General features: G+C 49.2%; 1 protein-coding gene across 16 annotated transcripts; it reads left to right on the forward strand.

Moving 5' to 3' along the window:
* Positions 1-82: 82 nt before the first annotated feature.
* On the forward strand, positions 83-27,853 carry SLC2A8 (solute carrier family 2 member 8). Of its 16 annotated transcripts, XM_045162322.1 has the most exons (14): positions 83-324; positions 420-582; positions 837-1,043; positions 2,859-2,958; positions 4,391-4,590; positions 5,302-5,445; positions 5,544-5,652; positions 6,374-6,547; positions 6,896-7,041; positions 19,184-19,272; positions 21,946-22,041; positions 25,681-25,875; positions 26,421-26,642; positions 26,726-26,858. In XM_045162322.1, the coding sequence occupies exons 1-12, from the start codon at positions 269-271 to the stop codon at positions 25,772-25,774; spliced, it is 1,578 nt and encodes a 525-aa protein (XP_045018257.1). In that variant the 5' UTR covers positions 83-268; the 3' UTR covers positions 25,775-25,875; positions 26,421-26,642; positions 26,726-26,858. The 16 variants fall into 16 exon arrangements, with proteins under 16 accessions (XP_045018257.1, XP_045018256.1, XP_006074569.2 ...); XM_045162321.1 differs by having other exon boundaries at positions 26,421-26,858; XM_044926371.2 differs by lacking the exon at positions 25,681-25,875 and adding an exon at positions 21,295-21,421 and having other exon boundaries at positions 91-324; positions 26,421-26,858.
* Positions 27,854-27,871: the final 18 nt, after the last annotated feature.

Here is a 27,871-nt window from a genome sequence, read left to right on the forward strand (position 1 = left end):
AGACATTGGATGGCCGTCCTGGGGATGGTTCCAGTGAGAGACCCCTCAGGCTCTTTCCTTCCATTGGTCCGCTTTCACTTGAAGGGCGGCTCCTAGAGCAGAAGCTAACCCCGCCTTGCGTTCCCATTGGCTGCTCCCTTACCCCGGCCTAGAGTCGCTCCTCACCATCTGTTGGTTGCCCTGGCTGAAACGCCGGTGCTGGCCGCACTCGCGGGACCGGTGGCAGTTCAAGGCGTCAGAGCCCTAAAAGCAAGCGTTGATCGCGGACATGACGCCTGAGGACCAAGAGGAGACCCAGCCGCTCCTACGGCCGCCCGGCGGCAGGTGAGCGGTAGGGGGAACCCAGGTCCACTGGCGCAGCCTCACTCCATCCGCTGCGCCCAGGCCTTGCGGCTCACCGACCGCCCCTGTCTCCGCAGCGCTCCCCGCGGCCGCCGCGTCTTCCTCGCTGCCTTCGCCGCTGCCCTGGGACCGCTCAGCTTCGGTTTCGCCCTCGGCTACAGCTCCCCGGCCATCCCGAGCCTGAGGCGCGCCGCGCCCCCGGCCCCGCACCTCGACGAAGACGCAGCCTCCTGGTTCGGGGTGAGGCCTCGGGCTCACCCTCCTGCCCTCCTGGGACCCTCCTTCGCCCACCCCTAAGACGGGTGCCAGGACCCTCCCCGCGCTGCCTGGCTTCGGGTGGGCACGGAGACCCTCCGCCGAGTATGTCCCGGCTCCCCTGAGAGGGGTCGCCCATCTCCCCTGCCCCCGCAGCGGCTGAGGTTGGGGTGGAGGGCGAGGTTGGGCCGCGGGCCCCCGGCGCCCCCTCCCTCAGCCGGCGGTCGCCCCGCCCCCAGGCCATCGTGACCCTGGGCGCCGCGGCCGGGGGCGTGCTGGGCGGCTGGCTCCTGGACCGCGCGGGGCGCAAGCTGAGCCTAGTCCTCTGTGCCTTGCCCTTCGTGGCCGGCTTCGCCGTCATCACCGCGGCTCAGAACCTGTGGATGCTGCTCGGAGGCCGCCTGCTCACCGGCCTGGCCTGCGGCATTGCCTCGCTCGTGGCCCCGGTGAGTGTGTTTCCCCCCAGTCTGGCGCCCTGGGACCCAGGAGAAGGGGCCGAACTCGGGGCCTGATTCTCTCCCTGGCTGCGGCCTCTTGAGTGCCTGACACCATGCCCTCCCCTGCTCCATCTTCCTTACACTCCCATGGGGCCTTGGAAAGACCTGTTGTTATCCATCCCTTGTTACAGATGAAGCTTAAAGGAACGTGAAGTCAAAGTCGCTCAGTCGTGTCGGACTCTTTGCGACCCCATGGACTGTGGTCCATGGAATTCTCCAGGCCAGAATGCTGGAGTGGGTAGCCTTTCCCTTCTCCAAGGGGATCTTCCCAACCCAGGGATCGAACTCAGGTCTCCCTCATTGAGGGCGGATTGTTTACCAGCTGAGCCACAAGTCCTTGGTTTAAGCACAAAGTCAGTGGTGATGCTACTTCTTGAACCCTGGGTGGTGGCACTTAACAGGGCCTCTCTTTGGCTCTACAAATGAAGTGCCCTCTGTGGATGGTCAACAGAAGCCTCACACGATGGCTTAGATCCCCCTTGGCCTTCAGACCACTGGCTACAGTTCAGCAGGAAAATCCCACTGTGGTTTGTCCCAAGGGGCAGAGGCTGTTGGGACCTGGTGCGCCCCTTCACTGCTCAGAAAGCGGCCCACCAGGCGTTCCCCCTGCTCCTCTCTCACCACCTCCTGACCCAGCACTGCCCAGGCTGCCTTTGGAGCTGGACACGTCTGGGTAAAACCGCAGCCCTGGGCAGAGCACCTCTGTGAGCCCATAAGGTGGGAATGACGCTGTTAGCTCGGGCCATGCCTACACAAGAGCCTATACACACGGCCCTGGCCCTGGCATGGCCGGTAGAAGGACTTGGACCCTGGCAGCTGGGATTGCTGGGTGTCCTGTGACCTGCTGCTGGTCATGGGCTTGAGTGATCCACCACCACCCACACCCTAACCAATCAAGACTAAAAGCAGTAGCTCAGAATCCCTCCCTTTGCACCTACCACTCATTTCAACTGCAACTGCTGGATAATAGGCAGCAGCTAGGTTGGATTTTATATCTGGATTTTTTTGGTGGTTTTTTTTTTTACTGTGCAAAAACACACCTGACTTAGTCTTGGACATAAGATATGGAATAACACAGAAGCGTGGGCAAGCGCTTTCTGGCTCCTGAGTCCAGAGGAAGCTGCAGCAGTCACTGGTAGTGACTGAGGAAGAGAGTTCCTGCTTTCACTCCAAGGGCACCACCCAAAGTGTGGTCCTTGGGTCAGCAGCTGTGTGTCTCCTGGAGGTGGTTAGACAGGCGGAATCGTGGGCCCACCACACATCTGTTGTTGTTTAGTTGCCAAGTCTCGTATCTGACCCTCTGTGTCCCCACAGACTATATCCCACCAGGCTCCTCTGTCCGTGGGATTTCCCAGGGAGGAATACTGGAGTGGGTTGCCATTTTCTTCTCCAGGGGTGCCTCCCCACCCAGGGATGGAGCCTGTATCTCCTGCGTGGCAGGTAGATTCTCTACCACTGAGCCACCAGGAAGCTCTACACACCTACTATGTTAGAATTTGCTTTTTGTCAAGGGTATACAATTAAATGAAAGTGTGAAAAGCTCTGTGTGCCCCCGCACACACACACAGTGTCCATATATGTACCCTTTAAACATGTGCTGTGAATTACATGGTGGGGATCTCTGATGTCCAGGGACCTGCATTTAGGGGTCCCCTGGGCCTGCAAATACCCCAGTCGAGACTCTCCTCAGCTCTGAATGGCTGAGACTTTTCAGTTTTAAGAACTCCTGGACCCCAAGTACACTCTCGTCTTAATTGCCAACAGGTCTATATCTCTGAAATTGCCTACCCTGAGGTGCGAGGGCTGCTCGGCTCCTGTGTGCAGCTGATGGTGGTCACAGGCATCCTCCTAGCCTACCTGGCAGGTATGGTTTTCTTATTATCTCTTGTGACTGTTCATGGATGTTTGACTATCTTACAGATGTAGAAACTGAAGTTCAGAGAGGTCAGGGGACTTGCCCAAGGTCACACAGCCACTGCCCAAGATGCCACATTCCCAGACCACTTCCCTGAGAACCCTGGGTCATGTGGGTCTTGTGACAGTATTCTGAGGAGAGCTAGAAAAGGTGATGTCCTCATCTCCCCAGAGCAGAAGCCCATTCCAGGAGTATAGGGAGGGCTGACGAGTTAGAGCAGTACCTCCCTGTGCGGTGACCAGCTAGGATTCTGGGGCTGGAAGGAAAGTCTTTAGCCTAAGAGCTTGGAGGGTGCAAATGTGTGTCTCCCTCAGAATCAGTACTGGATTTGCAGCCTGAAGGAGGCAGGTTCCAGAGAACCCAAGGGTCAGCTGGAGCCAGCATGAGGAAGCTTCCAGAAGCAAGAGGAAGCTTCCAGAGGCACCCTGGAATGAACTGGGGTAGAGGAAAGGCAGGCTTCATATCTGACAGCCCTGGATTAGGGGAATATGCCACTTACTAGCTGTGTGACCTTGGCCTAGTCAACTGCCCCTGGGAGCCTCAGGTTCCCTGTCTTCACGTGGAGATTAACTTTACCTAGTCCAAGGCAGCTGAGGGATTAAATTAACTGATGCTGTAAAAAGTGCCCGGCAGCAGGCCCCGATAAGAATTGTCAAAGGATGGCCTGAGAACCATGTGGGAATGGGGGTTTGGGGCCAGATGGGCAGTGGCAGGGCCCAGGGCATGTGCCCTCTGATTCCTCAGAGTGGACAACATGCAGGTCCATGGTCTTTCCTTTCTGCCCACTTAGCATCCTGACTGTCATTCAGAGTCCTGGCCGCAGTCTAGCTGCCTTGTGGGGCCAGCAGTGTCCGAAAGCCACTGTGTGGACACGGATACTCAGGGTCACGTGGGTGTAGTTACACCTATAGGATTTCCTCCAGGTCGTCATAAGCCACACTTTAACTGCTCAGCTTCTGTGAGTTCTAATTGACGTCTTTCAGTGAAAAATGCCCCCTTCCTCTCTGTCCCCCTTCTTCCCGGAGGAGCCAGCCTTGCCTGCTTCTCAGTCCGTCTACCGGGTGGAGGCCTGTGCACACATGGTCTCTTGCCGCCCCTCCCTTTCAGACCCCTGGTGCCGTATATCACGTATATCTCGGCAGTACAGAGCGAGCACCTTTGTTTAGTGGCTGCATAAACCTTCACTGATATACGCCCCCCACCTTGTTTCCACACTTAGCAATAAAAATGACAACATCAATGACAAACCCTGGGGAGTCCTGCAAATACACTGGGGTCCCCACCCTTTAAGCAGAGTCCCTGGGTTGGCAGGGGGCAGGTGCCCCCTGAGAAGATCCCGGCCGGCTCATGCCACTCTGACGTCTCTCCCCCCAACCGCCAGGCTGGGTGCTCGAGTGGCGCTGGCTGGCCGTGCTGGGCTGTGTGCCCCCCTCCTTCATGCTGCTGCTCATGTGTTTCATGCCTGAGACCCCTCGCTTCCTGCTGTCTCAGCACAAGCACCAGGAGGCCATGGCCGCCATGCAGTTCCTGTGGGGCTATGCCCAGGGTTGGGAGGAGCCTCCCCTTGGGGCTCAGCACCAGGTGAGGGGCTGGGAGCCAGCGCGCGGGGAGGGGGACCCGGGAGAATCGCCCCTGAGGTCAACACAGAGTGGCGCCGCAGCTCCACAGGTGTGTGCTCACACGCGTACACACGAGGCCCGTGGGCTTGGGAGTGATGTCCTGTGGACCACTGCTTGGCCAGACCCAAGTCTGAGCCCCGATCTCCCTGTCCCTGGAAGAGAAGGGCTGGGCCATGTCAGAGGAGAATGCAGGTGGGGACTGGAGGACTTGGAATTTTGAAACAGGGAGCTGTAGGGCCAGGGAGAATGTTGAGTCTCTGCCCCTTACCTGCTGTGTGACCGTCCCATCTTTAACCTGAGTTTCTTCCCCGGTAAAGTGGGGTCATAGCACGTGCCTGGTGGTGGTGGTAAGGATCAGTGGGGCCGGGGAAGGTGCTCAGCCCAGACCCAGACCCAAGGTTGGTAGGACTCGGGAACCCTGGGTTCTCTGCTCACAGAACATCTCCGTGGATCCCCCAGCAAATCAGGAAGGGACATGAGGAGGGGAGGATCCTGTCACCTTACTAATGGGGAGGCTATAGTGATGCTGGGACCTGAAGCAGAGGCTACAGGTGGGGCTGGGACAAAATGCAGAGGTTCCCTCGCTCCAGCAGGCCCCAGGATGGGGGGGAGCTCAGAGCCGGGGTGCCCTCAGGAGAAGAGAAGCCCTGATGCCCGGTATCCATCTGAGCAGGGCTTCCACGTGGCCCAGCTGCGGCGTCCTGGTGTCTACAAGCCCTTCATCATTGGCATCTCCCTGATGGCCTTCCAGCAGCTGTCGGGTGTCAATGCCGTCATGTTCTATGCGGAGACCATCTTTGAAAAGGCTAAGTTCAAGGTAAAGAGGCCTCTGCCCCGGCCTGCCTCACCCGGAGGCCGTGTGGGTGGGGCCCAGTCCCAGGGTGTCTGCCTGACCCTCCTGGCCCGTCTCCCCAGGACAGCAGCCTGGCCTCAGTCGTTGTGGGCGTCATCCAGGTGCTGTTCACTGCCACGGCGGCCCTGATCATGGACAGAGCTGGGCGAAGGCTGCTCTTGACCTTGTCAGGTAAGGCCCCAGGGGGATGGCTCTGCCCTCTGCAGGACTGGAGGCCTAGGCCAGCCTCCTACCACAGGCTGGAGGGCTGTTGCTGAGGTCACCACGTTGTGGAGAACAAGGGCTGAGTGTCCCCAAGGGCACGGGCAGGACTTCAGGGGAGCACTGGCTCCAGGCCTGCGCTCACTGCTCTACTGCGGCATGCCTTGACCTCGGCAGAACCTAGGAGTAGGCCCCTCCAGGGCCCGCTTTACAGGGAGGAAACCGACGGCCTGGGCATGAAGAGGCCCTGAAGCCTGGGCCCTCTCTGGGCAAGTAACTACCTGAGCCGGCTTCCCCTCTGAAATGGAGGTGGAGGTGGTGGCAGGCCAAGGCGAGGATCAGCACACAATGCGAGGGAGGCTCCTCGTGGGCAGCCGGGCCCTCAGTGCCGCTGGGGAAGTGGGCCTGGCTTCTGGTGGTTGCTCCTTCTTCCTCAAAGCCAGGGAGGGTCTGCTTCCAGAAGCTTCTTGGGGTTGACTGAGGTGTGAGGGCCAAGCCGGGACTGGGAGGGCCAGGCTGGGGCGAGGGTACCCCAGCGGGGCTCCGCTCACTGCCCCTCGCGGAGGAGCCCAGGCCACCTGCCGGGGACACCGTGCACTGACTGCCAGCCCCCCGACAGCCCCGTGCCCGGGCTGCAGGCTGCCGCCTCATGCCCTCCCACTGCCCTGCCAACCGCCGCCCTCCACCGCAGGTGTGGTCATGGTGTTCAGCACCAGCGCCTTTGGCGCCTACTTCAAGCTGACCGAGGGCGGCCCCAGCAACTCCTCCCACGTGGACCTCCCGGCGCTCGTCTCCATGGAGCCCGCCGATACCAACATGGGGCTGGCCTGGCTGGCGGTGGGCAGCATGTGCCTCTTCATCGCCGGTGAGTGGGGTGCTGAGGGGAGGTTGAGGGGGCCGCCCTGTCGCTGCCAGGTTCCCGTGGCTCCTGGGAGTCCCGGCCTGCTCGGCCTCACCCCTGGGTTTACAGCTCTGACCGTGTGCCGGGCACCGGCTCAGCCCCCCTCTGCTCCTTTCATGTCACCCCCACAAGCGCCCTCCGAGCAGGCCCCCTTCCCATGCTGTTCTGTAGAGCCAAGGCCTGACGCATCAGGAGTGAGGGGAGTGACCTGAGTCCCCAGGCTGAATCCGGGCCCCACTTCAGCCCGGGGGGTCTTCGGCAAGCCGAGCGCCGCCCGGCCCCGTGGACCTGAGGCCTTTCCTGCCCTTGCAGGCTTCGCTGTGGGCTGGGGGCCCATCCCGTGGCTCCTCATGTCTGAGATCTTCCCTCTGCACGTCAAGGGCGTGGCCACCGGCGTCTGCGTCCTCACCAACTGGTTCATGGCCTTTCTGGTGACCAAAGAGTTCAGCAGTCTCATGGTGAGTGCAGGCCCTGACGGGCTCCCCCTGCCACAGCCAGCAGAAAAGTACTTTTCAGAATTACTCTTGTGACAGACTCGGGGTTGGCAGCCTTGCCTGCAGGCTGAAGCCCCACCAGCCTGCAACCCCATCCTAGTTGAGGGTGCGGGGAAGCAGACGGGCTGGGGCAGGCAAGGAACCCAGGCTGTCTGGGGATGACTGGGGAGCCTCCCGGCTGTCGAGGTGGAAGGACAGCAGGACTGACCTCCCCCTTGGACTTTGGGCACTTTGGGAAGCAAGGCTGCATGAGAACCTCCACCTTTGGAGTCAGCAGGCCTGGCCCGTCCCCACCTTGGCCACTTCCTGCTGTGTGAACTTGGGTGTGCTGCTTCCCTTTCTCTGATCCAGCTTCCTTGGCTCAAAGCGGAGAAGGGGGACAGTGCCTCCCTCTTAGAGCTGATGGGAGCATCAGTTTGGTTCTACATTTTGCCGCCAGCTGGCAGATGGGCTGATGCACACATGGTCCCAGCCTCAAGGCCTCTGGTCCAATGCGGGCACCACTCTGGTGCAGACAGTCAAGCCGTCTGTTCAGTCGTTCTCCCCCCGCTCCCCCCAGGGCTTCTGGTACCTGCCACGTCCAGGCCTGTTTAGGGCGCCAGAGCAGCAGTGAATGAGATGGACAGGGACCCCTTTCTGACAAGGGCTGGTACGACAGTGTCCAGTGGTGGAAGGATGAACCACCATCAGGCTGGGCTGGGGCAAGAGGAGGCCGGTCATGATTGGCGTGAATGCTTGGGGCTGGCCTGGACCCCGCAGGGCCTGCGCTGCTCCAGGGAGCTCATCAGGAAGACCAGAGCAAAGCCCTGGAGGGGAGGTGACTTCCAGGAGCTTGGAGGGGACCGACAGTCAGGGAGGGGATGGCGACAAGGGACCTAAGAGTGATCTGGCCATCACTGACAGGCCAAGAGAAAGGCTTCAAGGAGGGAGGGGGCGGGGTGGCCAGGTGCCTGAGGCAGAGGAGATGGAAGCAGGCGGCCTTTGCTTCTGGCAGCTGGGATTACACAGGGGCTGCGTGGGGAGGGTGCACCGCCTGTGACTCTGGGCCACTGCTGCCTCTCCCCCCCTCTCATGGGCCCTGAGTGTCCCCATGTGCGCACACGGCCCCATCACCACCCACTGAGAGCTCACCCATTTCCTCCGGCACCAAGGAGAGAGATTCCTAAGGCGGCAGGGACCACAGAGGGCAGGGCCAGACCAAGTGGAGAGGGAAGTCTCTGGGCCCTGGAGTCGGACCCTGGGGACGGGAGGCCAGCTGTCACTTGATGGTGGGCCTCTGACCTGGGGGCAGTCATTTTGTCACAGTGAGCTCAGTGTCCCCACCGCACACCATCCACACGCTTGGACAGTGCTCAGCTCGGGCTTCTGGATGGCCCACCAGGCCCTCCTCCACATCCCTGAGCCTGGGTGTGGCGGGGTAGGGCCTCGGCTCCTGGGCCCAGGAGGGCTCCTGACCCAGGAGGGCTCCCGCGTCATTTCACAGCCTCGCCCCTGTCTTCGCAGGAGGTGCTCAGGCCCTACGGTGCCTTCTGGCTGGCCTCTGCCTTCTGCATCTTTGGTGTCCTTTTCACTCTGGCCTGTGTCCCTGAGACCAAAGGGAAGACTTTGGAGCAAATCACAGCCCATTTTGAGGGGCGATGACAGCTTCTTCCTGTGAGTGACTGCCCCTCTTTGCTGGACCAGCTTTGAGCCTCGGAGGGGATGGAGCCTACCTGTGACTCCAAACCGAGCCTCAGCTGGGAGCCTGGAACCCCTGGCTGTCCCCAGGGAGTCAGGAGCCAGGACGGCAGCCCCTTGGAGCCTTGTCCTCTGGGGTCCCTCCCTCCTGCCCAGTGAAGCGTGGGGACAAGGTTCCCAGCTGCTGGGTCCAGTTTCTACTGCTGCCCTGTGATTCGGGAGAAGGAACATCTCGGAGACGCTTCGCTGTCCTGTGGTCAGTCCTCCACACGCCGGCTCCATCATGACACGAAAGTGACAGCGGAGGAGGGGGGCTCTTGGTTCCTGGTTTTCTGGAGACGCTTTGGAGGCTGGGTGATGGCCTGTGGTTTCTCCTCTCATGTGGCTGCATTATCAGGGAGGAACTTTGCCAAATAAATATTTGACTCAGAAAATCAGGTCATGAGCTCTTTGTGTGGGCTGCAGTCACGAAGGGCACTTTCTTGTCCCTCCCATAAAAGCAGGCCTCTCATGAACTGAGTCTTGCCAAGAACATCTATGGATCAGCTTCCTCGTGGTCAGCCAGGCTTGCCTTTGGCACTTGGAGATCATTTCTGACTCCTTCCTCGGGTTCAGCCCCCTGAACCATTAGTCAGCAAATTTGATTGAGTTCCTCCTGCAGAAAAATGTTCCTCTCTTCATATTAACTTTAATGGAGCCAGAAGTCTTTTTCAAATTACTTATATTGTCTGTTGTATAATACACATTTATTACGGGAAAATTAGAAAACACTGATTTAATATAATTATTTTTATAGCAGTTAACCATCTGCTAGGCACTATTCTATATTAACTACTTTATTCAGATAAATAAAAAAAATTCACACCTGCACCTTTCCAAACAGAACCACTGTTTAGAATTTGGTTCTGTCTTTAAAGATCTCTCCCCCGACATACACACTTTCCAGCATCACTACACACAAGGGGTCTTTTTGTTTCAGAACCTGTTTTATTCCCTTTATTCACTTTATCCAGGTTGTGCAGCCTCCATCATGTGCCCGTCTTGACACATTAAGCTTTGTAATGAGACCAAATGAGACTGGAGAGAAGGGCAATGGAAGCATGGAGTGGTCCAGGGCAGAGCAGTGGAGAGAGCTGAACAAGTCACTTAACCTCCCTTAACCTCAGTTTATCCATCTGTAAGATGGGCACAATGATGCTACCTCCCTTGTGGGGTTGTTACGAGGATGAAAGGAGATGATCATGTAAAGCACTTATATGCGAGGATGGCACTGAATAAGTGCTCAAATCAGTTTCGTGTGGTGGTGGTGAGACCGTGCGGGTGAGGGTAGGATGCTGTGGTGGAGATGAGAAGAAAAGCGGCATATGAGGCTCAAGGGATGCTTCATAGGAGAATATTTGAGGTCTTTATAAGTTTTTCTCTTTATTTTCTACCCTATTCCCTCAGCAACCTCTGATTGCTACAAGCACCTACTTATAGTACCAAGGACTATGGACACACGCACTCTTCAGAGGTGCCCTTACATTCCTTGAGGCCTTCCCATGACAGCACAAGATGCTTCAGGGACTAAGGCAGCCCCAGATGACAGTCCTGTATCTGCCACAGGAACCTAGTCCAGGACCATCCGGCACACGTCCATGGAGAAGTGGGGCAGGATGAAATGTCCCCAGAGGACAGGTGCAGAAGAAGCTGTGCTTTACCTAGCCTGGGATAGAAAAGTGTGCTGCCAACCAACATCCATCCCATCACCCACTAGCACCCCCAGAACAATTTTCAGGAGGATCCTGGCTTTTAAGAACCTAAGGCAAGAAATTCCCTAACGCCATGCAGTGGACAGAACAGAATCAACATCACTGCCAATAAAGGTCCATGTAGTCAAAGCTATGATGTGAGAGTTGGATTATAAGGAAAGCTGAGTGCCAAAGAACTGATGCTTTCAAACTGTGGTGTTGGAAAAGACTCCTGAGAGTCCTTTGGACTGCAAGGAGATCCAACCAGTCCATCCTAAAGGAAATCAATCCTGAATGTTCATTGGAAGGACTGATGTTGAAGCTGAAACTCCAATCCTGTGACCACCTGATGTGAAGAGCTGACTCATTTGAAAAGACACTGATGCTGGGAAAAAGTGAAGGCGAGAGGAGAAGGGGACAACAGAGGATGAGATGGTTGGATGGCATCACCGACTCTATGGACATGAGTGAGTAAACTCCGGGAGTTGGTGATGGTCAGGGAGCCTTGGCATGCTGCAGTCCATGGGGTTGCAAAGAGTCAGACACGACTGAGCAACTGTACTGACTGACTAATGATTTTTCCAGTAGTCATGAATGGATGTGAGAGTTTGGCCATTAAGAAAGCTGAGCGCCAAAGAACTGATGCTTTCAAAGTGTGATGTTGGAGAAGACTCTTGAGAGTCCCTTGGGCAGCAAGGAGACCAAACCAGTTAGTCCTAAAGGAAATCAACCCTGAGTATTCATTAGGACTGATGCTGAAGCTGAAGACGTAATACTGTGGCTGGCTACCTGATGTGAAGAGCGGACTCACTGGAAAAGACCCTGATGCTGGGACAGATTTGAGGGCAGGAGAAGGGGGGCAACAGGATGAGATGGTTGGATGGCATCACCAACTCAATGGACTTGACCTTGAACCAACTCCTGGAGATAGTGAAGAACAGGGAAGCCTGGTGTCCTGCAGTCCATGGGATCCCAAAGAGTCAGGCAGGACTGAGCAACTGAACAAACTGAGACCTGAAGCACTCTGCTACCTCCCAGTGGCCACAGGTGAGTTTGCAAGATTAAGGCAGGAAACCCTCTGCTACCTCCTAGTGGCTATTAGGCGTTTAGCACCTACTTAGCCTGTGGCATGGGCAGAACACATCAGCTAGACGAGCCCACTAAGCCCAGAAATGCAGGCAGCCTCTGGAAGCTGGAAAAAGCAATGAAAGAGACTCTCTGCCTAGAGTTTCCAGAAGGAACATAGCCCGGAAAATACCTTGATTTTAGCCCAGGGAGATCCATCTCAGCCTTCTGATCTCCAAAGTTATAAGCCTAAAAATCACATAAGCCTAAGGTTCAGTTCAGTTTACTTGCTCAGTAGTGTCTGGCTCTTTGCGACCCCACGGACTGGTCACATGGATCACAGCCTTGTCTAACTCAAAGAAACTATGAGCTATGCCGTGTAGGGCCATCCAAGATGGACGGGTCATGGAGGAGAGTTCTAACAAAACGGTCCACTGGAGAATGGAATGGCAAACCACTCCAGTATTCTTAAGAATGCCATCAACAGTAGGAAAAGCCAAAAAGATATGACACTGAAAGCCTGAGGTAGAGAAGGGCTTATCTCAGAGATCTGTGGGTGTCAGTTGTCTCATGCAGTAAACCCCAGTAAGTTCACAGAAGACCCCACAAAGTTAGTATTGGGAAAGACACTACCACCGGTGATTAAGAGGGACAGAGACAAAATGGAAAGAGGTTCAGGACCCCCAAACTCATTTCTGCTGCCCAAGTAATACATTTTTATCTCCTTAACGTCAAAAAATGTCTCTAAAACTAAATTGATAATTACAAAATTGCTTGATTAGTGAAGATCAACAGGCTTGTGGGAAATTTTCATCAATGCTCTGAGGAAGCCCACTTTGAAATACCCCCTTTGGCAGCACAGAAGCCACCAAGGGCCTATTCAGGAAACTCCTCCCTCCATAATTCTGGTCGAACTCTATTAAAGTGTGCTCCTGCCCCTGAAATTACTGAAAGACGTTCCCTCCTGCTGATGGATACTTTGAGTGTTCCAAGCCAACCTGTGACTGCCCTGTTCACACTGAGGGGGCCCTCATTTCCTTTAATCCCCCTTCCCCAAACTCTACGTAGGGCTTACGAAGACCAGTGAAGGTGGCTGGGGTTGGGCCCTGAGCTGAAGGACTGGCGAGAGGACCTCGCTGAGCCGCAGTCCTGGGCACGTCAAATCATTGAGAAACCAGGCGCTCAGCGACGATGCGTATTAGCGCCTGCGCTAAAAACACCGCTCCCGGAGCCTTAGCCGCCAAGTTGCTTCCTTATCCAAGACGCCCGAATCATTCGATTCGGTGGCTGGACCTCTGCATGGCATGTACAACAAAGCGTGACGGGAAACACATTCTGGGAGCAGGAGCAGCCGGAAGCCTAGCTAGGAAATACGGTCACGAAGGCAATATGGTCCACGAAAGTGTGTGGGTCACAGGCTCGTACCTAGAGCGAGAAGAAGCCCTCGGTCGGCAACAGGGCGCAGCGATTTCTGGGAGTTGGAGTCCCGTGCGCAAGGAGGCATGTGCGCATGTCCGGAAGTGACGCTTTTAAGGCGCGTCCCCCTTTGGCCCAGAAGCGGGCCTGTGACCACATTTTCTGAGCTCCAAGCGGTAGTGGTGGCCTGGAGCCTTTTCACGTAGAGGGCAGCGGGCTCTAGAGTTCCGCTAGAGACCGAGTCGGCGATTGCGTCACGGGCTCCCCAGCCGAGGCCCGGCTGTGGCTGTGGAGACAATGAAAGACCCGCCGGACAGGACGGACCCGGCTCAGCCCCGCAGTCTCAGATCCGGCCGTTGAGGGGAGAGGCCTGAGAGAAGAGCCCAAAGCGGGGCTGGGCCCGCAGTGAAGCGACGCCGACCCTCAGAGAACTGTTGGCAGGCAGTGGCCCAAGGTGGGACCCAGATGCTGGAGGAAGGAGGTGAGAAGGAGTGTTGGAGCGGTTCGTGGCTTCCAGCCTGCGCGCCAGTACTGCTGTGTGACACGGTTCCGAACTTAGCGGTTATCCTTTCCACAAGTAGTTGGGGACGGTCCTTTTTTGAATAATTATGGGGTCAAAAAATTTGAAGAGCTCAGTCCTGAATCCTCTCTTTGAGTATTCTGTTCCTGACTCTGATTTGTGGACGTACCTATGGCATTAAAAAGTAGAAGTGGGCCCTGGAAAGGAAAATGGGACGTGCTCAGGGCCTCCTCTGTTGCTTCTGATCTTCCAGCCCTCTTGAAGCAACCAGGGATACTCAGAATGGGAGCCTGTTGGCTTCCCGTCACACTGAGGGTGGGTTCAACCCAGTTGGATTGTGAAATCTTGGCGAATCCTGGGAATTTAGAATCAGAAGGCTAGGATTCCTGTTTAAGCTGGGGGGTACCAGCCAGGTCTCTTGATCTGTGTTTCTTCATTGAGGGAAAAGTAAAATGACGTTAACTACCTCGTTCACCTCTAAGAACTGTAAGCATCAAATCAAATGATGCTTTTGAAAGCACCTTGAGTGCTTTACAGAACAGAACAAATGTGTATGTAATAGTAACCACGGGGCACTGCCGTCCTCCGCTAGACCGAGAATTGGTCTGTCACTCACCGAGTGCAGTTTCGCATCCAGCATTTCATGTTGTCTTCCCTCAGAGACCCGGGAACACGAGCAGGATGGTTATCGTCCTCCCATAGTACCAGAGGTGAAAATAAGTACAATGGATAGGTACAGCTCAGTAACGTGAAGTCTGTACTAAGACCAGTGTTCAGACTTGTTTACTTTTTTTAGAGTTGTTTCTGGGGACTACACTAAGACTCTTGTTTGTTTGTTTGTTTTTTAATTGAGATATAATTTTCATGCTATAATATTCGATTTGAAAGTATACAGTTCAGTGGCTTTTATTATGTGCACAAAGTTAGGCAACCATCGCCACTATTTAATTCCAGAACATTTTCATCATCTCAAAAAGAAACTGGCATTACCTCACAGTCTCCTTTCCCCCTAGTCCCTGGCCAACTATTCATCGTTCCGTCCCTATGAGTTTGCCTATTCTGGACATTTCATGGAAGTAGAATCATACAGTACATGTGTCTGGGTTCTTTCATTTAGTATATTTCAAGGTTCATCATGTCGTAACGAAGAAATGTACTTCCTTTTTATGGCCAAATAATATTCCATCACATGGATTATACCATGTTTTTGTTTATCTGTGCCTCAGGTGATGGACATCTGAGTGGTTTCCAGTTTGCACTATTATGAATAACGTTATAAACATGCATGCAAACCTTTTCGTTTGGACATATTTTCATTTTGCTAGCTTTTATACAGGAAGCAACAGTTAGAACTGGACATGGAACAACAGACTGGTTCCAAATAGGAAAAGGAGTACATCAAGGCTGTATATTGTCACCCTGCTTATTTAACTTCTATGCAGAGTTCATCATGAGAAACGCTGGGCTGGAAGAAGCACAAGCTGGAATCAGGATTGCCAGGAGAAATCTCAATAACCTCAGATATGCAGATGACACCACCCCTATGGCAGAAAGTGAAGAGGAGAGTGAAAAAGTTGGCTTAAAGCTCAACATTCAGAAAACGAAGATCATGGCATCTGGTCCCATCACTGCATGGGAAATAGGTGGGAAACAGTGGAAACCGTGTCAAACTTTATTTTTGGGGGCTCCAAATCACTGCAGATGGTGATTGCAGCCATGAAATTAAAAGACGCCTACTCCTTGGAAGGTAAGTTAGGACCAACCTAGATAGCATATTCAAAAGCAGAGACATTACTTTGCCAACAAAGGTCCATCTAGTCAAGGCTATGGTTTTTCCAGTGGTCATGTATGGATGTGAGAGTTGGACTGTGAAGAAAGCCGAGTGCCGAAGAATTGATGCTTTTGAACTGTGGTGTTGGAGAAGACTCTTGAGAGTCCCTTGGACTGCAAGGATATCCAACCTAAAGGAGATCAGTCCTGGGTGTTCTTAGGAGGGACTGATGCTAAAGCTGAAACTCCAATACTTTGGCCACCTCATGTGAAGAACTGACTCATTGGAAAAGACTGATGCTGGGAGGGATTGGGGGCAGAAGGAGAAACAGACAACAGAGGATGAGATGGCTGGATGGCATCACCGACTCGATGGACATGAGTTTGGGTGAACTCCGGGAGTTGGTGATCGACAGGGATGCCTGGCGTGCTGCAATTCATGGAGTCACAAAGAGTCGGACACGACTGAGCGACTGAACTGAACTAAACTGAGGGTTTATACTTAAAGGAGGAATTACTGTGTAACTATAGTAACTCTGTTTAACTTTCTGAGGAACTATGAGACTGTCTTCCACAGTGGCAGCACCATTTCACATTTCCAGTGGCAGTGTATGCGAATTTCAGTTTCTGTACTTCCTCACCAGGCTTTCCTGGTGGCTCAGTGGTAAAGAATCCCCTGCCAATGCCGGAGACACGGATTTGAGCCCTAGTTCAGAAGATCCCCTGGAGAAGGAAATAGCAACCCACTGTCAGGAAATCCCACGGACAGAGGAGCCTGACGGGCTACAGTCTCAGAGTTAGACACGACTTAGCGACTGAGCACATAGGCATTCACACATCCTCATCAGTACTTTATTTAAATGCGTCTTTTTTATTTTAGCCATCTTAATGGGTGTGAAGTGGTATCTTACAGTGGTTTGATATGTATTTCTCCAGTGGCTAAAGATGTTGAGCATCTTTTCATATACTTTCTATCTTTTGTATCTTATTTAAATATCTACTCAAATCCATTGCTCATTTTTAAGTTGGATTATTTGTCCTTCTTTGTTGGGTTTTTAATATAGAGAATTCTGTATGTATTTTGGATATTAGACCCTTAGAAGTTGTATGATTTGCAGGTCTTTTCACTTTGATAGTGTCCTTTAAAGCACAAAGTTTTTGATTTTTATGAACTCCCACTTAATTGTTTTTCCTTGTACTTTTGATATCATGCCTAATAAACCTATTGCCTAATCAGGAGTTATAAAGATTTATATTTTCTTCTAAAAGTTTTAGCTTTTACATTTAAGTCTGATCCATTTGGGGTTCATTTTTATGGATGGTGTGAGGTAGGAGTCCAGCTTCATTCTTTTACTTGTAGATACCCAGGTGTCCCCCCTCTATTTTGTTGAAGAGAAATTTAATTTCTTCACTCCTGTTGAAAATAAGTTGTCCATAAATGTATGGATTTATTTCTGGACTCTGAGTTCTTCTTCACTGATCTGTCTATCCATTACCAGTACCACCCTACTTTAATTTACTGTTGCTTTGTGGAAAGTTTTGATATTGTGAATATGAGTCTTCCACCTTTTGTTCTTTTTCCAGATTGATTGTTCTATGTCCCATGCGTCTCCATATAAATTTTAGGAGCAGCTCCTAAATTTTTATTGAACAAAACAGCTGGGGTTTTGATAGGACTGCATTGACTCCAAATTAATTTAGTGAATTTTGCAATCTCAGGATTATTGTCTTTCAGTCCATGAACGTGGAATGGCTTTTCATTTATTTAGATCTTCTGTAGTTTCCAAAATATACAAGCAGCTAATATAACTCAATACCAGAAAAACAAACAACCCAATCAAAAAGTGGGAAAAAGACCTAAACAGAGATTTCTCCAAAGAAGACATACAAATGGCTAACAAACACATGAAAAGATGCTCAGCATTGCTCATTATTAGAGAAATGCAAATCAAACCTACAATGAGATATCACCTCACACTGGTCAGAATGGCTATCATCAAAGTCTACAAATAATAAATGCTGGAAATTGTGGGGAAAAAAGGGAACCCTCTTGCACTGTTTGTGGGAATGTAAATTGATACAGCCACTATGGAAGACGGTATGGAGATTCCTTAAAAAATTAGGAATAAAACCACCATATGACCCAGCAATCCCACTCCTAGGTGTACACCCTGAGGGGAAAAACAAATGGAGAAAAACACATATATCCCATTGTTCATTGCCGCACAGTTTACAATAGCTAGAACATGGAAGCAACCTAGATGTCTGTCAACAGATGAATGGATAAGTTGTGTTACTTATACACAATGGAATATTACTCAGCCATAAAAAGGAATGCATTTGAGTCAGTTCTAATGAGATGGATGAACCTAGAACCTATTATACAGAGTGAAGTACGTCAGAAAGAGAAAGATAAACATCGTATTCTAACTCATATTTACGGAATCTAGAAAAATGATACTGAAGAATATATTTACAGAGCAGCAGTGGAGAAACAGACATAGAGAACAGACCTATGGATATGGGGAGAGGGGGAGATGTATGGAGAGAGTAACATAAAACTTACATGACCATCTTTAAAATAGCTGTTTTTAAAAATACTTTGCTGTGTGGCTTAGGAAACTCATATAGGGGCTCTGTATCAACCTAGAGGGGTGGGATGGGAGGGAGACGAAGGGAAGTTCAAAAGGGAGGGGATATATGTATACTTATGGCTGATTCTGTTGCAGTTTGATAGAAAACAACAAAATTCTGTAAAGCGGTTATCCTTCAATAAATAAATTTAAAAAAAAGAATCAGACAAAAGATTAAAAAAAAATTTGGTAGTTTTCAGTGTAATGTCCTGCACTTCTTATATTCAGTTTATTCCTAGGTGTTTTGTTCTTTTAATGCTCTTTTAAGTTTCGTTTCTAGATTGTTCATTGCTAGTTATAGAAATATAGTTGGAGAACTATTTATTCAATTCTTTGCCCATTTTTAATTGAGTTGTCTGTTATTGTTTGTTGACATTGTATCCTGCAAGCTTGCTGAACTTGTTTAGCTACGCTAGTTTTTCCTGTTGATTCTTAGGATTTTCTGTGTACAAAATCATGCTATTCACAAATAGAGTTTAAATTTTCCTTTCCAATCTGGATGCGTTTGATTTGTTTATTTGCTTGATTTTGCCTAAGTGCTCTGGCTAGAACTTCCAGTGTAACACTGACTAGAACTGACAAGAGCTGACATCTTTGTCTTGTTCCTGATCTTAGAGGAAAAGCATCAGTCTTTAGCTCTGGGCTTTTTGGAAATGGCTCTTATTAAGTTAAGGAAGTCCCCTTCTGTTCCTGGTTTATTGGAGGTGTATTATAGTGAAAGGTATCAGATTCTCTTAAATAGGGCGTTGACTGAGATGATCGTATGGGTTCCCCGCCCCCTGCCTTTGTATTAATATAATATATTATAGATTGCTTTTCATGTGTTGAAGCAACCTTGCATTCCTGGGGTGAATCCCACCTGGTCACTACCTCTTCTTTTGATTAAGCAAATGTCTTTAATTTGCAGAACCACTTTCTCCAAAGAACTTATTGATAATAGTTGTACGCTGTATATTTACACTCCAGGCATTGTGTCAGCTGCTCTGTCTGCGTTTAAATCTTCACAGGAAGTTTACAAGGGATCACGTAGCAAAGTTGCTGGGAAGTGGTGGATCTGGAATGCTTGCGAGTCTTGACGCTTTAATGCCTCTCTGTGTCTGAGTGGATTGATGGAACTTCTGAGCTGGAAAAGGAAATGCGAAAATTTATACCCATTGCAGTTCTGCAAATTCAGCCCCACTGAGTCCTGGGAACTATAATCATCTGAACACGCTCTTCAGAGTGAGAATGTGAGGCTTTCTAGTTTGGTGAACTGTGAACTTTTTTGCCTCATTGGTTTCTTTCTCTTCCTCCAGAACCACCTTCTCCAGACCCTGCCCTTCCCCAAGAGGAAGACACAGAGGAGGAAGGAATGGCAGCTGGTCTCCTCACAGCAGGGCACCAAGTAAGTTGGAAATTTACTCCAAGAAGCAATCTTTAAAAAAAAAAAAAACTAAGGGTGCTTTTGGTTTTTGATTACAAAAGACACTCATGTTCTTTGTAGAAACCCTGGAAAATGTGGACAACATACTACCCACCCCCCAAGTCACCCTTACTCCTACACAAGTAACACTTAACATTTTCATTTGTGGCCTTTTAGATACTTTTGTTGTTGTTGTTTTCCCAGAGACGATTTGTCCTGCTTTGAAACCTTTTTATTTCTACTTAGTAGAATTGGATTAATATTTCCCCCATTTTGTTAAGAGTATTTTACAGAATTATTTCCAATAAACTCCATTTCATAGTCCTTCTGTGAAGGTAAAAACTGTCTTCTCCCTTTCTTTTTCTTGACTAGGAATTGGTCTGTCTTCATTTTTAGAAAGTCTGCTCCTGGATTTCCTCATCAATTCCCATCTTTATTAAAAAAAAAAATTTTAGTAGTTTTATTTTTTTGCTTCTGCTTTCCTTAGATTTATTTTAAAATTAATATTTTTAACCTCTTGAGTTGAATCCATAATTTATTTTCTTCCTTTTTTGTTCAGATATATTGAATGTTTTTGGCTGTGATCTTAATTTTTTTAGATGTGCCAAAATTGTGGCTTTGGTTTCTTGTCTGCACATGTGGCTGGTCTGTGCCCCATGGAGGATAAAGTTTGTGTCTCTTCTCCACACAAAACATGCAGGTATAGTGTAATTGCAGGGTGTAGGACTTTACAACTCTATAAGCTCAACCTTATTAACTTACTCATTTCTTCCATACCTTTATTTTTTGGTTTATTTTGTATTAACTCTGTCAGCAACTGAGCTATTTAACATCTCTCATGGCTGTCATATTTTACATTTCTCCTTGTATTTCCTACAGTTTTTCCCTTATGAATTATATATTTGTTATTTGGTTCATAACCCTTATATCTCCATAGTGGATTTTACTCTCTTGATTTCTATAAAAAGACCCCCCCATGTTTTTAAATATTTCATTGTTTTTAAAAATGACCCTTTGTCCCATTTAAAGCATTTCTCAGTGTGAAGATGTATTGGAAGGACAGGTAAAATTAGAAATCAGGAGATTAGTTAAGATTTGGGAAATGCTACTGGCTTAAAACAAGGCAGTGGTAGGGAGGTGGACAGAAATGTGTGAATTCTCATGCTATTGGGGAGGAAGAATGAACATGCATTTGACTTGTGGGGAACTGCAGGGAACGGAAAGATAACATCCAGGTGTTTGACATAGCCAGCAAGGTACATGAAGGTACCCTTTCCTAAGCTGATAATAGATAAGGATGTCCGCGCCTCCATGCCTGTGCTCACGATGCCTCCCCTGCCTTGGATAGCCTTTTCTTTCTCCATCTGAGGAACCTGCTCCTTCAAGGCCAACTTAATGGTTGCCTTCTCTCTCTGCGGTCTTCCCTGAGTGTCCTACCCCTGCCCTCCAACTAGGATTCCTCTTCCATTATCCTAGTAACTAGAATATCCCTCTCTTTCACACATTGTTACAGGTGGTTGCAAACATGCCTGGCTGTCCTGCTTACTGCAAGATGTCTGAGTTCATGGGAATATTTATTAAACGTTCTGCAAACATTCATCATTCACGTTCTTTGCTGATTTGCAGCTGATTCTTTGCCACATAAAGTCACACATTCTAATTTTGTTTTCTCTATGTTGGTACTTTTAATTCCTGAGCACCTGTTAGTTTCTGCCCAATTACTGCTCATATATATATACATATATTTCTTTCTATTTATATATAAAGTCTGCAAGAATAATACACATTGAAGACAGAGAGACTGTTATTTATTTTCATGCATCAGTATCCAGTATAGCGTTAAGCATATAGGAAGTGATCAGTGGTGCTTTTCTGGAACTACCCCAAGTCCTTTCAGAGACCTATAATAGGTTCACTAACCACCACACCCAGAGCCGCCAGCCTCCCTCCCTCCTCACATTCTAAGGGCTCTGGGCAAGAAGGACACTGTGCTTGTTCTTTCAGGGATCCACACCTTTCAGCAGTGTGACTGTAGATTTTACCCAGGGGGGATGGAGGCAGTTGGCCCCTGCTCCGAGGGACAGGTTCGAGGAAGGGATGCCAGAAAATTCGAGAAACCTGGTCTTACTGGGTAAGGAAACCATTCAAAATTCAGAATTTGTTCAGTTCTGAAAATCTGTGGTGCTTCCCAGTCTTGAGTGAGCCTGGGTGGCTCTGATGCACCGGAGGGACAGTGTTTTTTCCTCCTCATTCACTAGTGAAAGGTCTCTGCATTCTGGGTTGGGAAAGAGGCAGTTTCATTTTGTTCCCCCTTGAGGCTGTACCTCCACATTTTCTTCTTTCCCAGGAGGGGTCCTCCATAGTCAGTTAGTTCCCATCTTCCTAAGTAACTTGTTTTATGGGCTTGCTTAGCTCTCTGACTTGACCCCTTCTTGAGGCTATTTCTTTATCTCTTTTCAGAAGTGCTGTACCAAGACTTCAGCACCATCATCTGTCTTATTACTGCTGTGTCCCCTAGTGCCCAGCACCAAGTCAGTGCTTAGTATATTTATTGAGTGAATGAAATGAATGACCTGTTTCATCTCCCCCAGTTCTGGGTAGCTATTTATACTTAGGGCAGATCTCTAAAGTCCACTTCTTTTCCCCTTTAAATAGGACTTCCAGTTTCCCAACCTGGTATGAACTCCCAGTTGGAACAAAGGGAAGGTTCATGGATGCTCGAGAGAGACGGCCTAAGGAACGCCTGTCCAGGTGAGTGAGCAAGGCAGAGTCTCAGGAGCAAAAGCCCCTTTGAAAACATTTGAATATTTTAACAACAGGGGAGGTAAGTATTGCTATCTCACTTTTATAGATGAGGAAAATAAAGCTGAGAGAGGCTGACTCGCTGGTTCAGAGCCTCCCAGCTAGAAAGTGGCCAGGCTGGGTTTGAAGCAACACCAATCAGACTCCAAAGGCCTCTGTTCCATACCATCGCCTCAGTCTCCCCAAGCTGGGAGGTATTGCTGGCCCCCAGGAAATGAGAGTCATCTTCGCTGGCCCAGCACATCCCCTGCTTCAGGTTCACCTCGCTGAGGATCTCGGGTGCCCACCTTTACCCATCCTTGCTATGACACCTGCTGCTGCTCCCCTGTCTGACTGACTGTTGAATTCTGCACCCCATCTTCACAGCCATGCTGGGATTTTCTAAAGAGCTGACACTAAGAAACTCAGGAAAAACAAAAGCACAGGAAACCATAGTTTCTATGTATGTTTATGTCTTACTGCTCATCTAAGGCTGCTCACTCCACCCTCACCTTCATATTTCAGCCCTTGCAGGTAAATGACCTCTGGCAGGGCCTGTGGTCAGGCCCAGCTATGGCAGGGCAGCTACTTTTGATATTTTGAAACTTAAAGCATCAGAGGTACAAATGAACTTAACAGCTTTAAGGTGACAAAATTTAAAATTTTTCTAAAAATTCGGCCTATTGCTTTTATATCTGATTATGGTTGCTATAAGTCAATGAAAACAAAACAAAGCCTTTGGCTTATTTTCCACAGGGTTTATCTGCACTCTCTTCTTCCCATTTTAGCCTCTCTCTAAGCAGCCTGTCACACCTCAGTCCTTGTTGTAACTGCAGGCACCATTCACACTTGCTGAAATACTTCCCTTCACAGGGAGCCTGGATCCCCTGCTGCTTCCTTCCCCCTCACCACACGCCTTCCCAGCTCACCATCCTTGTTAGGCAGGACCTTTTCCCCTGAGTCCCGAGACCCTGTATAGAACTTCAGAGATGAAATGCAGGATTTTATGGCAGTAACTGCATTTTCCTGGGAAAAGGCTTCTTCAGTCTCAGAGGGGTTCTGAAGAAACCCTCAGAAAAGGTTACTGAAGAAGATTCAGATCGCCAAGTTACGAGAAACAAAAGTTGGGAAAAGGTGTTACCATGAAAAATCTGTGCCTTAAGGTATTAGTGTAGAGTATTAGTGTGGAAGCAACTTTGGATATGGACCCATGAAAGATACACCAGGAGCTGGCTTGCTGCATATCAAGTACATGGACTCAGAGTAAATCACTAAATTGTGGTCATCTGTTTCTATATCTCAAAAATGTAGATAACAAAACCTGTCTTACTTAACAACACTAATACATATGAAAAAGCTATTGACGATGTAGGACTGTATAAATTCTGTGATAAGTGAAGTGATCGGAGGAGTTTTAAATCCGACTGTTAGAGTAACTAAAACACTGCCCCTGGGGGCGTTCTACCTCTGCTCTGAGGCCCCACAGAGCACCTGGGCATTGCTGAGCCTCATGGGCGGGTTCAGGGTTCCCTGTTATTCCATCCCGCCCTTCCACAGTAACAGACAGACCCAAGGCTTGGATGTGCCTTTGCCTCACTCCTTGGTCCATGCCTGGGGTTGTTTTATTAATAGCAATTGGAGGTGTAACAGAGGAGAAGATTGAGTCCCTGCTTATATACTAGCGAGGAACATAAATAAAGTGAGTAAACAAAATAACTGTTAGAATATTGAAGAGTAGTGAGTACTGTAAGAATGGGAATACCAGTGAAGGCTATTCTAGATTAGATGAATAGGAAAGACCACTTTGAGGAGGTGACATTGGAGCTGAGATCTGAAGGAAGACAATGAGCCAGCTGTTTGAGTGTCTGGATAAGGAACATCCTGGGCCACACCGTGTGTTGAAGCTTTGAGTGGAAATGAGTTTTAACTTGTGTTAGGATCAGAAGACCCTAGGACTCAGTAAACAAAAGAGAGTGCTGGGCAGAGCAGCAGATCATATAAGACTCAGAGGCCATGGAAGACGTTCAGGTTTTATCCGAGGAGGAAGACAGGAAGCCACTGAAGGTGTTGAGCACAAAAAGGATAATGTTTGATTTGTGTTTGAGAAGATAACCTGTGGAGACTAGGCTTTGAGGGTTAAAGACCAGAAGCAGGGAGATCAGTTAGGACATAACAATAAGAGGATGGTGGTGGGTCAGGACAAAGATTCAGGGCATACTTGGTGTTATAGCCAACAGGACTCACTAGGGATTGGATATGAGAGACAAGGCATTAACGGTGACCCTGGTCTGAGCAGTTGGGTGAATGGAAAGGCTGACTAAGTCACTGACTAGAAAGGGAAAATCACCACTTCTATCTTTGGGTATATTCGGTTTGAGATATTATTAGACTGTCTTACACAGGAGCCGGCACTCAGGGAAGAGGTGAGCTGAGGCAAGACAGTTCATGACCATCACATGGTCTTTTTTATTTGGTCTCTGTGGCCGGGCATGCCGTATCTTAGTTCCCCAACCACGGATCGAACCTGTGCCCCCTGCAATGGAAACACAAGAGTTCTAACCTGTTAGTCCTAACCTAACCTTAATTGCTCCTTTCTCCTACTGTTTCTTTTATTACCACTTTTCTTCTTTCCATCTTTCACTCAGATAAGACAGTCAGTTTTTGAGGGCTGTCAGAGTCATCTAAGGCCTAATACCAAGTGACATAGAGATACCCTCAACCCAAAACAGGGACTTCTGTGCTCTTGGTAGACTGGGCTTCAAATGCACATGCAACTTATAGGGAAAACTGCTTAATGGGAAACATATTTACAAGACAAAGGTTCAAGATAATAACAAGCAGTCATAGAACACTTGCTGTTTCTCAGGTGTGTTCTGGGTCATTTGTGTTTTAGCTCATTTAGTTCTCATAATTCTGTAAGAGAGCTACATTCACAGATAATAAATCCAGGGTATAGTAATTTGCCCAAAGTCGTATCAATAGTAGGAGGTAGGGCCAAGATTTGAACCCAGGCAGCCTGGGTCGAGGTTCTCTATAGAAATTCAAATAAAGGGCACCTGAAACTAACCCGTTTTCTTAAATAAGGTAGACACAGGAAGAACCATTTCAGGAAAATTGACCCTTGAGAAAAGAAGCTCCATTGCCCTTCCTAAAACTCCACTCCCCTTAGCTATAAGCCTCTATGGAGACAGACAGAGATGTCTGGGACCAGAGGGTTCAATTAGTTTTAACACTTGCCAAATATTATACGTTAACTCACACTTAAAAGTTTTCTCTTAAAATGAATGTGGTCCCAAACAACCCAAAGACAACACAGCTTACCTTCACATTATATAGTTTGCCAGGGTTTTTTCAATAAATACCTTTCTACAAAAGGAATTACAGTGCACAGATTACACACATGACTTAACTGCTAAATAGTGGCTCTTGATTGGCTATACTATAGTCATTCCTTGTTATTAAACATTTAGGTATTTGCTTTTCATTTGACAAAGAATGCAGTGTTGAGAACAAATGATGTCAGTGCAGCTCTATGTAATTTCTCATTAGTTCCTCAGGATAGATTCTTACAAGTGGAATTCTGATGTCAGCATTTTAAATTCTGGACAGGTGCAGCCAGATTGCTCTCCAGAAAGCTCGTCCCTGTTTATGCAGCCACACAGTATGTGACATCCCACCTGCTACACCCTTACCAGCACTCTAGGATTAACCATTTTTTTTGAAATCTTGCTGATTTGATAAGGTGAAAATGTTCATCCTGCTGGCATCAGTCATAAGCTTTTTAAAGTGAATTATCCAAACCTGGTAAGTAGGTTGCCCAAAACCATACTGAGAATTGTGAGAGTAAGAAGACAGCTCAGGACAACCCCAGGACTTGGCAAAAGCACAGGAGAGGTGTGCGTCTGGGGCAGGCTCAGGATCCACTGCTGTTGTTTAGGAAAGGGAGCAGAGGGTGCTCATGTCTTTGAAAAGTTTTCTGGTCACACAGTTTAGAACAGAAGCATCCTGGGGCTTCCCTGCTGACTCATGTGGTAGAGAATCTGCCTGGAAAACAGGCAGCCCAAGTTCAATCCCTGGGTCGGGAAGATTGCTTGGAGAAGGGAATGGCAACCCACTCCAGTATTCTTGCCTGGAGAATCCCATGGACAGAGGAGCCTGGCGGGCTACAGTCCATGGGGTCACAAAGAATTGGACTGAGCGACTAACACTTACATAGGCATCCTGGCTGAAGGGGGTGAAACATGGAACCAGTCCGCAAACAGGCTTAGCCCAGCTCCTTCAGCCTTCATATTGCAGTATCTTCTACCGCCAAAAGAATTTTTAAAATTACTTTTCTAAATTTTCCTCAGATTGGAAGATTATATCTGAATCACCACCTGAGCAAGACATTTCTGAAGAATCATTCCAAGATCCAAGTGTAGAGATGCCTTCTGGGGTATCAGAGCACAGAAACAGTGAACTGGGGAAGAGCCTTAATATGAGACCAGTCCTTTCTCCACAACAGAGAGTTCCTACAGAAGTGAGATCCCATAAATGTGACACACACGCAGAGAGCTTTGGGAATAATGCAGGTACAGTTAAACCTCACAGAGTGAAGCCGTACACGTGTAACGAATGTGGCAAGGCCTTCAGTTATTGTTCTTCCCTTTCTCAGCATCAGAAGAGCCATACTGGGGAGAAGCCATACGAGTGCAATGAATGCGGGAAGGCCTTCAGCCAGAGTTCATCTCTTATTCAGCACCAGAGGATTCACACCGGAGAGAAACCTTATAAATGCAGTGAATGTGGGAGAGCCTTCAGCCAGAACGCAAACCTCACAAAACACCAGCGAACTCATACTGGAGAAAAGCCCTACAAATGTACTGAGTGTGAGAAAGCCTTCAGTGACTGTTCAGCCCTTGTTCAGCACCAAAGAATCCACACTGGAGAGAAGCCTTATGAGTGTAGCGACTGTGGGAAGGCATTCCGCCACAGTGCAAATCTTACCAACCACCAGCGGACTCACACAGGGGAGAAGCCCTACAAGTGCAGAGAATGTGGGAAGGCCTTCAGCTACTGTGCGGCATTTATTCAGCACCAGAGAATCCATACAGGGGAGAAACCCTACAAATGTAACGCATGTGGGAAGGCCTTCAGCCAGAGTGCAAACCTCACAAACCACCAGAGGACTCACACTGGAGAGAAACCCTACAAGTGTAGTGATTGCGGGAAAGCATTCAGCCAAAGTACAAACCTTATAATCCACCAAAAGACTCACACTGGAGAGAAACCTTATAAATGTAATGACTGCGGGAAATTCTTCAGTGAGAGCTCCGCCCTTATTCGACATCATATAATTCACACAGGAGAAAAGCCCTACGAGTGCAATGAGTGTGGGAAGGCATTTAACCAGAGCTCATCCCTTAGTCAGCATCAGCGAATTCACACTGGTGTGAAACCCTATGAATGTAGCGAGTGTGGGAAGGCCTTCAGGTGTAGTTCAGCTTTCATTAGACATCAGAGACTCCATGCTGGAGAGTAACTGGGAACATAACTGAAGTGGATGGGGACCTGACCGGTAATTCGAAGGCATCTGGGGACATCTGATGTAGAGGCTTAGCCCAGAGCCACATGCAAAAGCACCTTTTAATAGTCACTATTTTACACCTTGCATGTGGTGCTCCTTTATCAACACTTGGTAAGCAGACTGCCCAGCTCCAGTTACACTGTTTTCAAGATTTACCTTTAATTCAGAAACCTTGGTTTATAAAGAATGAGTGAAGGACTTGGTTTGTACGTAAAAGGCCAGGTGTCTTGCAGT

Source organism: Bubalus bubalis, chromosome 12 (genome assembly GCF_019923935.1).
Source record: "Bubalus bubalis isolate 160015118507 breed Murrah chromosome 12, NDDB_SH_1, whole genome shotgun sequence".
NCBI lineage: Eukaryota > Metazoa > Chordata > Mammalia > Artiodactyla > Bovidae > Bubalus > Bubalus bubalis.

What these genes read in the sequence shown, in the direction of transcription:
- SLC2A8 (XM_044926362.2), top strand. Translation starts at nt 269, where the DNA reads ATGACGCCTGAGGACCAAGAGGAGACCCAGCCGCTCCTACGGCCGCCC. An exon ending in ACGCAGCCTCCTGGTTCGGG is followed by an intron (nt 583 to 836) that starts GTGAGGCCTCGG and finishes CCCCGCCCCCAG; the next exon opens with GCCATCGTGACCCTGGGCGC. An exon ending in TTGAAAAGGCTAAGTTCAAG is followed by an intron (nt 5,446 to 5,543) that starts GTAAAGAGGCCT and finishes CCGTCTCCCCAG; the next exon opens with GACAGCAGCCTGGCCTCAGT.